Source organism: Sinocyclocheilus grahami, unplaced genomic scaffold (assembly GCF_001515645.1).
Source record: "Sinocyclocheilus grahami isolate Dianchi unplaced genomic scaffold, SAMN03320097.WGS_v1.1 scaffold1332.1, whole genome shotgun sequence".
Lineage (NCBI taxonomy): Eukaryota > Metazoa > Chordata > Actinopteri > Cypriniformes > Cyprinidae > Sinocyclocheilus > Sinocyclocheilus grahami.
The window spans coordinates 169,311-180,946 of record NW_015506511.1 but is presented as its reverse complement, the minus strand read 5'-3'; the positions used below and the strand labels follow the sequence as shown (position 1 = coordinate 180,946).

The 11,636-nt window shown below is 35.8% G+C and overlaps 1 protein-coding gene across 1 annotated transcript in view; it reads left to right on the top strand.

Annotated features, from left to right (window-relative positions):
• Positions 1-11,636, top strand: part of LOC107569310 (sodium/calcium exchanger 1-like) — a 41,772-nt gene that overhangs the window by 23,396 nt on the left and 6,740 nt on the right. Inside the window, exons 3-6 of the mRNA XM_016255374.1 lie at positions 3,530-3,636; positions 6,270-6,382; positions 6,694-6,793; positions 7,804-8,076. Of these exons, the coding sequence (XP_016110860.1) occupies positions 3,530-3,636; positions 6,270-6,382; positions 6,694-6,793; positions 7,804-8,076 (593 nt within the window). The remainder of the gene's footprint in view (positions 1-3,529; positions 3,637-6,269; positions 6,383-6,693; positions 6,794-7,803; positions 8,077-11,636) is intronic.

The following is an 11,636-nucleotide window of genomic DNA, read 5'->3' as shown; positions in this document are numbered from 1 at the left end:
CTATAAAACATTAAAAATCTTACTGTTCAAAAGCTGTTGACTGGTAGCTTATATATATTACAGAAATGTTATATTGTAATGTTTTTTATATATACATATATATATATATATATATATATTACATTTCTGTCCCCCTCACTTTTGAAATGATGGCTACGCACCTGAGCAGTGGTATACTGGCAAACTAGAGCCCATTCTTCCATGGCATCCAGCTTGCCTGTTCTTTTCAGTTCATACAAAAGCTCTACCACATTTAATTTATTTTGCTCCTTTCTCTCTGCTTCTGTCAAGCCAATACTTATCAGAGTGACTGCCATTTAAATCCTTTTTATTCTGTTATTCTGTTGGGAAGAACTATCTTTGTCTTTCTTTCCTTATGGTCTCTATTTGTGGCATTTGTTGACTGTAACTTAACGACTGTAAATGTCCATGACTATTACGTGGATGATTCTCTGGACCCAGACCATCTGCCCTCAGCTTTGTCACCCTTAAAGGTGAAGTGTGTAATTTTTTCGATGTCAAAATACTTTCTCTTAACACAGTCTAATGTGCAGAGACAACTATAATTAAGCTATTCATAGGTTGATTTCCTGAACAGTGGAAACATGGTTGCTTTGTGCCACTTTCAAAACATTGCTTTATTTGAGCAGTCCAAGTAATACCTTTTATTTCATTTGTGCCACTGTTTCATTTGTCAAAACTGTAAGTCAGGTGATGGGGTAAAAGAACCGATAGATGTATTAGGGAAACCTGTTCGAAAACAGTGATTATTTTTCACTGTTCAATTGGAGCCACTAATGGCACATATGACACACTTCAGAGTTAACTTGAGTAAACTGTGGCCATGCTAAATGCAAATAATAATGAAATGCATAAAGTTGGAGAGTGTGAGAGAGATGTTCTGAGATCAATGCTAGCTTGTCTATATGATATGCCACATAAATATCTTGCTTTGGTTAATGTGGTACACTTTCAGTTTCATGTGTCACCTAAGAATCCAAATGACTGACCAACCAACCAATGCTGTTAAACGTGACCAAATACTTATATTAGTGACTTATGTTGCATAGTCTAACATAAAACATTTATCAGTCCTAGGCTAGCATTCTCTGAGAATGGAACCCATGACCCTGGTGTTGATAGAATCATACTCTACTGTTTGAGCTACAGGAAATGACTCAATGCCTAGAAGCACAGTGAAGTCTATTATTAAGAAGTGAAAGGTATTTGGTACACAGACCCTCGCTGGATCAGAATGTCGCTCCAACCTGGATGAAAGAGTCAGGAGGAAACTGCAGAGAGACTACAAAGAGGCCTACAGCAACTCTGAAGCAGTTGCAGGAATTTATGACAAAGACTGGTCATTGTGTGCATGTGACAACAATATCACAAATTCTCCACAAATGTGGCTTGTATGGGAGGGTTGCAAGAAAAAAGCCACTCCTCAAGAAAGGCCACATGCAGTCACGACTGAGCTTTGCCAAAACACACCTTGAAGATTCTAAGGCAGATGAGACTAACATTGAATTATTTGGCCTCAACACCAAACGATACGTCTGGCAGAAATCCAGTACAGCTTAACATCCAAATAACAGCATTCCTGCAGTAAAGCATGGAGCTGGTAATATCCTGTTATGGGGTGTTTCTCTGCAGAAGGGACTGGAGCACTTGTCAGGATAGAAGGCAAAATATAAGGGGCAAAATACCATCAAATTATTGAGGAAAATCTGCTGCCCTCTGCCAGAAAGATGTCAAGAGAATGGTAAGAAGGTTTACCTTCCAACATGACAATGACCCAAAGCACACAGCAAACCTGAGCACACAGTGGTTGAAGGAGAAAAAGGTGAATGTCCTTGCATGGCCTAGTCAGAGCCCAGACTTAAACCCCACTGAAAATCTGTGGAATGACTGCAGTCCACAAATGGTCACCATCAAATTTAACTGAACTTGAAGAGTTCTGCTCAAGTCTAGATGTGCAAAGTTAGTAGAGAAAAATCCCAACAGACTAAAGGCTGTAATTAAAGTAAAAGGTGGTTCAACAAAATACTGACACAAGGGGGTGATCTGAGTAAATACAGCTGGATAAAACAAAAAATGTGTCAGTCTTTATTTCAGGCTGCAATGCAACAAAATGTGATTATTTTAAAGGGGGTGATTCTTTTCCCACTGTACGTCCCTTTGTAGAGCAGAAAATCTCACTGTCAACAGAATAATTTTTCATCCCGTTTAAAAAAATTATTTGCTCTCTTTGTTTCTGTCTTACTCACTCTGTTCCTCACACAGAAGAAGATGAGGGCTATTGATCAAGCCTGCTTTAATTTAATGTATCTGTCAGTTTTAACTGAAAAAAAGGATGAATGAATGTGTAATTAATTCAGTGGGTGGTGAAAGCGGGAACACTGAGATAGCCACAATAATATTCTGTTGTTCTTGACACAGGGGCTTTTGACCTCTCGCTTATCTATATATATACACACATAAACAGTCTGTGAGTACTGTTGAGTTAGGAGGTCTGGCAATATATGCCCTCCCCTGTACCATGTTGCTGAATGATTATATATACATATAATTCATATATCATATTTACACTAGTGTTCAAAAGTTTGGGCTCAGTGAGACTTTTATTCAGCAAATATGTGTTAATTTGATCAAAAATGACAATAAAGATTTTTATAACGTTACAAAATATTTCTATTTCAAAGCATATTAAAATTATTTCTATAGGATCATGTGACACTGAAGACTGCAGTATAGGTTGCTGAAAATTCAACGTTGCCTTGACAGGACTCAATTACATTTAAAATATATTAAAACAGAAAATAGTTATTTTGAATTGTAGTAATATTTCACAATATTACTGTTTTTACTGTATTTTTATCCAAAAAAGGCAGCCTGTCTGAGAATAAGTGGCTTATTTAAAAGCATTAAAAATCTTATTGACTCCACACTTTGAACGGTAGTGTACATGCTACTCCAAGGTACTTCAGATAATACAATGGCACATGTACCACAAAATACTACTGGTATTATCATGGTACTGTATTTTTGTGTATTTTGTAAGTGATTTTTGAGATTTCTGTGCAGGATTGGCTGAACAGTTTCAGTGTGCTTGTTAAACTCTTGTGCAGTTCTTATTATAGCTCAAGGTGGTTGTTTGAGGAGAGCAACGCTGTAATATCCCTCTATGGGAGTAAGATGTTCTCACTTTGTTCATTAATTATGAAGCAATTATTCTGAATCCTGTACTTAAGGTTTACACCCTCAGTGGCATTTACATTGGCGCTACAAAACATCATTAATAATGCATGAAATTATGATGTATTTTGGGTGTGTTTACTGTATGTCAGTGTTATACAAATCCTGGCGGGAATTACAGATGAATACACACAAGTTCATTCAAATTAAATTCTTGTTGTTTAGAGTCATAGTTTCACAGCGTGTGTGCATGTGTTCAAGTAATTAAAATAAAAATTATGTAAGTGTGTTTAAAAAAATAGCACTGTGTCACTCTATTTTGCTCTCTTTACAGGAAAACAATCGAGGTGAAGATTATAGATGATGAAGAATATGAAAAGAACAAGACGTTCAGCATTGAGTTAGGAGAGCCAGTGCTACTAGAGATTGGACAGAAACATGGTAAATTGTGTGAAATATTTGTGTGTTTTCAAACATCTGAATGTTAGAGTTCTTCAGTATTCAGTATTTTAATTAAAAATTTCAATTGTTAATTGATTGTTAATGTTGCAGAATTATAATTTAAATTTGAATTTTAATAGGATTAAGATGGAATGAACGTCACTTAATTTAGAAATTCACATAATTTAGATTGATAGAATTTATTACAAAAAAAATCTCTAATAAAAGTTATTCAGTTGCATGGGAATCTAAATCTGGCACATTTACATGATGCTCATGTCAATTAATGTACATTTTCCACTTGTAAAATAAAGAAAATATATATATATATATATATATATAGTGTAAATAAAATAGCGAAGATAGCCTCATTGGCAGCGCGGCAACATATAAAATAGCGGCGATAGCCTCATGGGCAATGCTCCGACATTAAAGCCATTACGCTTCAGGCGTCCCGACTTCAAATCCCGGCTCGTGGACCTTTCCCAATCCCACCCCACTCTCTCCCACTTTGCTTCCTGTCTACCAACGGTCCTATCAAAATAAAGACAAAAAACGCCAAATACAAATCTTCCCAGACTTATGCTCCCTCCAGAGGCATGTGTTCTGCAAGTGAATGATGCCTTGTGGTACCATCTCAAAGAGGCACAAAATCACTCTCATGGACATTTTCCTGGACTGTTCCCAGCTGGCGGAACGACCTGCCTATCTCAATTCCAGGTGCTGAGTCTTTAGCCATTTTCAAAAAACGTCTAAAGACACCAGCACCTGACCAATTACTACTAGCACTTACCTATTCTATTCTATTCCAGTGTTAATTTTGTCAACGAAGACAGCAACGAAAAATATTCGTTAATGAATTTTTTTTCTGTGACTAACTGTGCGTTCACACCGCCGGCGGCGAGAGCGTCAAAGTGACCGGAAGACATTAATTTTCAATGTGAGCGGGCGGCGAAAGGCGGCGAAAAGCGGCGAGGAGCGGCGCGGCGCGTCTTGGCCGGCTAGGGCATCAAGGAGAGTTGAAATCAGTTTAACTTTATGGTAATGAACTATGACGCTGTTGGGCGGCAACCAATCGGAATGTAGAATGACTAAAATGTGACTAAGACTATTAAGCATTTTCGTCTCAAGATAAAGACTAAGACTAAATCAAAAATGCCTGTCAAAATTAACCCTGTTCTGTTCTATTCTATTCTATTCTATCAGCTCTAATTTATTTAAAATAAAAAAACACCTTGCTATGTGTACTGTGCTAGACTTTTCAAAGCACTTGTATACTGTTGCTCTCTTGTTAGTCTGATTGCTTCTATTGTTCTCCTCATTTTTAAGTCATTGGATAAAAGCGTCTGCTAAATGATTAAATGTAAATGTAATTATATACTATATATAATTCTATTCTATTCTATCAGCTCTAATTTATTTAAAATAAAAAAACACCTTGCTATGTGTACTGTGCTAGACTTTTCAAAGCACTTGTATACTGTTGCTCTCTTGTTAGTCTGATTGCTTCTATTGTTCTCCTCATTTTTAAGTCATTGGATAAAATAAATGATTAAATGATTAAATGTAAATGTAATTATATACTATATATATATATATATATATATATATATATATATATATATATATATATACAGTGTCAATACCCATAAACAAAGAATAACCAAATTAGTTTTTAATATAGGTAAAGTTTGTGTGTGGACAACATTTGTGTGTGTGTATCTTCAATTTACTGTCCATTAAATCTCAGGAATTCACACCTTTGCTATTCGGATATATAGAAATAAAAGTCTGTTTGCTAATTATCCATTGGAGTACACCAAACGGAAGCAGCTGAATGTCTCCTGGTTTATTTGCACCAGCAGCCGTGTTTTTGTGCCACTTTTTGCTTTACATTTTCAGATAATATCTAAAAATTGAAGCTTGCAAATGAGCAGTGCAGATGAAGCTGCAAATAAAACGATTGTGGAGGTCATTTAATGAGGAGAACATGAACAAAGTGATGAAAGATGAAAGGTTACAGATAAAAGAAAGGGAAAAAAGCTAAATTAAAATACAGAAGTGAATGAATTGAGCGTTCAGGACGAGCAGCTGCTACATAATGCTCTTTTCAGTTTTAAGAAATATTTTTAATGGAGTAAAAATAATTTCTTTCTCTCCCTCTTAGCATGCATCATTTCAAATCCCCTGGCTTAGTAAATAATGTGTACTGTAGGAAATATGCTTACAGTAAAGGATTAAAGTCTTATACCTGCAGGCTTTGAAGTTTGTTACCTGAGGAAATAATTGGCTGTCTCTGTATCACCTTGTGTTAGCAGTGTGACTGGAGGCTCTCACTATTCTCTACATTATTTATACAGCCTTTTCTGGCAATGACCCTTCCATCTAAAATGCCTTACTTTACAATTCAATTAGCACAATGGCACTCATAAGATTTATGAAATTTCCTGCTTGTCAGTTTCAAAAATTGCAACGTGTATTATTCCATCCATCCATCAATCCCTGTTATACCTGCTCATTTTTGTAAGCGCTGATCATTTTCATGAGGCTTAATATCCACATTGTACTAGCTGGACAAATAAAGGGTATATGTTTCTAATAAGTTTTTCTTTGTCATGTTTGTGTATGTTTAGGAGACTCTAATGAGAATAAGCCAGAGGAAGAGGAAGTAGCTAAGATGGGATGTCCTAGTCTGGGAGAACATACCAGATTGGATGTGGTGATTGAAGAGTCTTACGAATTTAAGGTAACACTGCCTCTAAAACCTTTAAGTGATGCAATAATGAAACAAGATGAATTTCAAATCTTTTTTAGTAATGCATACTGATTAATGTGTAATATTTAAGCAGTATCACCACAGTCATGCTAATATATCAGTTTTATTGTGAGTGTATGTAACATTTCAATAAATATAATATGTAAATAGAAATATTTTCACCAACAAAAATAGTTCCAAGCAAAGCCAAAGCATCCAGCTGTGCAACACACAGAACAGTTCTTGATACGTGGCTGCAACTGTGTGTGTGTGTGTGTGTGTGTGTGTGTGTGTGTGTATAGAGTACAGTGGATAAGCTCCTTAAGAAGACTAACCTGGCTCTGGTAGTCGGCAGCAGTAGCTGGAGAGAGCAGTTTGTTAGTGCTGTGACTGTGAGTGCAGGTATGATACTTCCTGTTTGTTCACCCTTTACAGTTTGTACATGGGCATTATCATTCATCATTGAGACGCTTGTACAACTGTGAATATGTATTAATGCCTTTTCAACTTATGAAAAAATAGGTTCTTTATTTATACATCTGCTGTGTATGGTTAACAATATAAACTAACGTTCAAAAGCTTGGTGTCAGTATTATCGTTTTTTGTTTTTTTGTTTTCGAGAGAGAAATTAATAGTTTTATTCAGCAAGGACACATGATCAAATTGATCAAAAGTTATATTTATAATGTTACAAAATATTTCTATTTCAAATAAATTCTATTAAATTCTGCTGAAAAAATATCACGTTTTCCCACCAATATATTAAGCAGGACAACTATTTTCAAAATTGGTAATAATAAGAAATGTTTTTTTTGTGCACCAAATCAGCATATGAAAATGATTTCTAAAGTATTCATGGCTGCTGAATTCAGCTTTGCCATCACAGGGATAAATTCCATTTTAAATAAAAAATAAAAAAACTATTTTAAAATATTAGAGTTCATACTGTATCAGTATGATACAATGTCAGAAGACACTTCCTTCAAAACATTAAAAAATTCAACTGGACCTTAAAGTTTTGAACGGTAGACTATGTTGTGCTGTATCTGTTTGAATCTCTATGAAAATATCAAGTGTATTTACCTTAATGTTCTTTTATGAGTCAAAAGGTGTTTTTGCGCAGCTTAGTTAAGACTGCTTTGTTCCTGCTCAAAATTTAGTGTAAAGGTGCAATGCCGCATAAAAGCCAGACTACTGCTCAGACCCATCTCAGCCCCTTGTATCAAAGCATACACTTGTGATTACTGTGGAAATGCATTTATGCCACCTCTGAGCAGCATTAAACAGTCTGTGTAAAGACACCTAAATCACTTCAGAAGCGCTTCTGTGCCACCTTTGCAGTATGAATTAGACTAAATTCTCAACCGGCTTTGAACTCTCTCACACCATCTAACATATATTGCTCATCTCAGGTGACGCTGATGAGGAGGAGAGTGGTGAAGAGCGTCTTCCATCCTGCTTTGATTACATCATGCACTTCCTCACAGTCTTCTGGAAGGTTCTCTTTGCCTTCGTCCCACCCACAGAGTACTGGAATGGATGGGCATGCTTCATTGTGTCCATCTGTCTGATTGGTGTCTTGACGGCGGTCACAGGCGATCTTGCCTCCCACTTTGGGTGCACTATTGGCCTGAAGGATTCAGTCACCGCCGTGGTCTTTGTTGCCCTGGGGACGTCTATCCCAGGTTAGTCAAGTCAAGTCATCTTTATTTACAGTATACTGTATATCGCTTTATACAATACAGATTGTTTCAAAACTGCCTCGCGGTGATAAACAAGAAAATAATGATTCAATGATGCAAACAAAATTAAATTCTGCTGTAAAACAGCTCTAAAAAGACAGTAGTAAACAGTCTTTATTCAGCTGAAATTAGTTCAGTGTTGATTCAGTTCAGTTCAGTGTCCAAGAAAAATGTGCTCAAATTAAATTGCGTGTTACCAAGTTTCAAATAATACAAAGAAATGGCATCTGGCTTCCACATACAAATCCAAGCTGCAGTATGTGTTTGGTTGAGTGGTATTGACTTGTTGCTATGTGGGTTCTAGGATGTTCTGGGTCACTGAGCCCATCTCATATCTCTATAATTTAGAGAGCACCACTAATAAAAATAGTAATAGTATGTATTACTTCTTAAAATGTCTAATAATAATGTCATAATTCAGGAGCTCCATCACCAGTGTTGTTATTGTTAACTTAAAAAAACTATAAAAAAAAAACGTTTTGGATAATTGAAATAAAATATAAATATTAGATGGAAAAACTTAATATAAACCTAAACAAACAAAAAAGCTGCCTTAGTTGGTAACTAAATTAAATAAATAAGGTTAAAGGGATAGTTCACCAAAAAATGAAACTTCTGTCATTAATTACTCACCCTCATGTTGTTCCAAACTTGTAAGACCTTCATTCATATTTGGTACACAAACATTCCAGGCCCAGAAACTTTGCAAGGACATTGTTAAAATAGTCTATGTGACATCAGTGGTTCAACCTTAATTTTATGAAGCTATGAGAATACTTTTTGTGCGCAAAGTGCACATGCGTCGTGGTACTCTCGGGAATGTGTGTCGAAGACTTGACACAGAAGAGAAGAACTGTTGAATGAAGTCGTTATTTTTGTATACTTTGCACATAGTAGTTGCATTGCTGTCTATACAGGGTCAGAAAGCTCTCGGATTTCATCAAAATATCTTAATTTGTGTTCCGAAGATGAACGAAGGTCTTATGGGTTTGGAACGACATGAGGGTGAGTAATTAATGACAGAATTTTCTTTTTTGGGTAAACTAACCCTTTAACTTGAAATACTAAAATGACTAAAACTAAAATCAATAAAAATAAAGTTAAATAGAAAAATTTAAAAACACAAAGTAAAACTGAAATTAAAGAGCAGGTCATATGGGTTTTTGAAAAATATATTTTTTTTGCAAAAAAAAATCGTAGCTATCCTTCAGTGTAAACAGTCTGCAAAGTTGTTAATCAAAAAAGTGCATGATAAATAAAGATATTGTCTCTCAAAAGAAAGAGTCGACTCTGAACTGGCTTAACAATTTGTCATATTTTCGAATCTTCTGCCTGTTACCTATATACGTCACAAGGTAACACATTTGCATAATCCCCGCCTGTCCGTGAAATACGAACACTCTCACCTGCCCACAAACACTTCCGCTAGTTACTTAGTGTGTTTACATCATGTCGAGAAGACGCTGTGTTTTCAGCCTCACTGGACATTCTAACACAGTTCCCACACGTGCACCTCAAATAAGTAAATAATAATAATAATGAATGCAATAAAACTGCTGTCACATCACATAAAGTACCGCATACAAAGTTTAAACTTACCACCGAGTAAGTTTAAATCTGTTGTAGGGGACTCCCAACACAATATTAGGACACTTTAAAATACCATATGACCTGCTCTTTAAAATTAAAACTGAAAATATAAAAATTAAAGCTAATTCAAAATATTACTATAATAGTACATAAATAATTGTAGCGTCTGGACCAATCAAACACACAATATATATTTTGTTAGCTAGACGATGCTAAGATGAAGATGTGAGAAACGCTCCAGGATACCAAAGCTCGTGCCAGGCTCCGGCCTAGTCCTTTTCATTCATCAAGTGACTCTGACTCAAACTGGTTCTTTTCATCGACCCGAATTCAGCAAAGATCAATGGGAAGCTTTAAGATTTGCATCAGGAATCTCTTTCAGACCGCCGAGATTCGCAAGTATCAAACTTAGTCTTATTAATTGATATATTAAGTATCAGTTACACCTTTTTACAAGGTTTGTTTGAACTAAGAATTTGACGTTTTCCCTCAGGTTTTAGATCTGCTGAATATGCAAAGTGTTCCATAAAATTCATTCTTTATGCCTCTTTCTGTGCTGAGTTAAACTTTAACCCTTTCCTATACCAACTGTATGTGTGTGTGTGTATGTGTATGTTAGATCAGTTTATGTGTTTATGTAGTATGTTAGACTAGTTTAAGTGTTTATGTAGTTAATAAAACCTTACTTGTATCACACTTGACGTGTTCATTGTTTGCTCATAACCGGAGTCACTAATCATGCAGATTTACGTTACAAGCTTGGAAGAATTGTACAGTAAGAAAGTTATTTCCCTTAACCAGGAAATTAACGTTCTTAGAATTGACAAGACAGTTGACCCTGAGTGGTCAGCTAAATATCTACAGCGGATCTAAAATATGAATAGTTAATTATAACTAGTTATGGTTAATTATTCATATTTCCTGTCGTTGAGCTAAAATTCGCTACATAATACTGAAATAATATGCGTACTGTACATGCCATGCCTGTATAACCTAGCAAACACTTTAGACATCATAGAGCAGGTGAATGAATTTGGCCATGTAAGTTTTAGTGCGGCTGGTTATTAGAGCAGAAGGGCATTGATGTGTGGCTTATCTCATCTTCAGGTCATGTGTTTGCAGCTGGTGTATATGTGTTTGTATGTGTCTGTTTTTCCCCTTTGATTCTGTTCAGTGCACTCACCTGAACCCCTTCTCTTTTCTCTCTTCCTCCTTTTTCTTTCTCTTCCTTTTCTCTCAGTTCCTCTTTTGCTTTTGTCTTTTGCTTACCCCTTTCCCTTTTGTTGACCTCCTTTCTGATACTTCCTACTTCTATTACAGTCAAAACCCACTCTGTTTTCTTTCATACAATAACAAGCAGGGTTCCCACGTTTTCATCAACACCAGATTCAAGGACTTTCAAGGACTTTTTAAAGCACCATTTATTTTATATCAAGCACCTATCAAATTCACACCCCAGCATTTGTAGCGTCATGAAAGACCTCTTTACCACTTAATATTAATATTTACATGAAAAATTTCAGAGTAATAATGATGTTTTGAATGTGTAGGTTTCATAAATTTAGACCATTTTGAGCAGTCATGTTAAAAGGAATTTAGTTGCATAGTTCACCCAAAAAATTAAAATTAGCCCATTATTTACTCACCTTCAAGCCATCCTAGCCGTGTATGACTTCCTTCTTTCAGATGAATCCAATCGGAAGTTATATAAAAAATTGTCTTTGATCTTCCAAGCTGTTTAATGGCAGTCAGCGAGTGTTGCAGTTCATCAGTCCAAAAGAAGTGAAATAAAGCGCATCCATCCATAATAAAAAGTGTCTCACACGGCTCGGGGGGGTGGTGAACAAAGGCCACCTGTAGCGAATCGATGCGTTTTTGTAATAAAAATATCCATATTCAAAACGTAATAATCA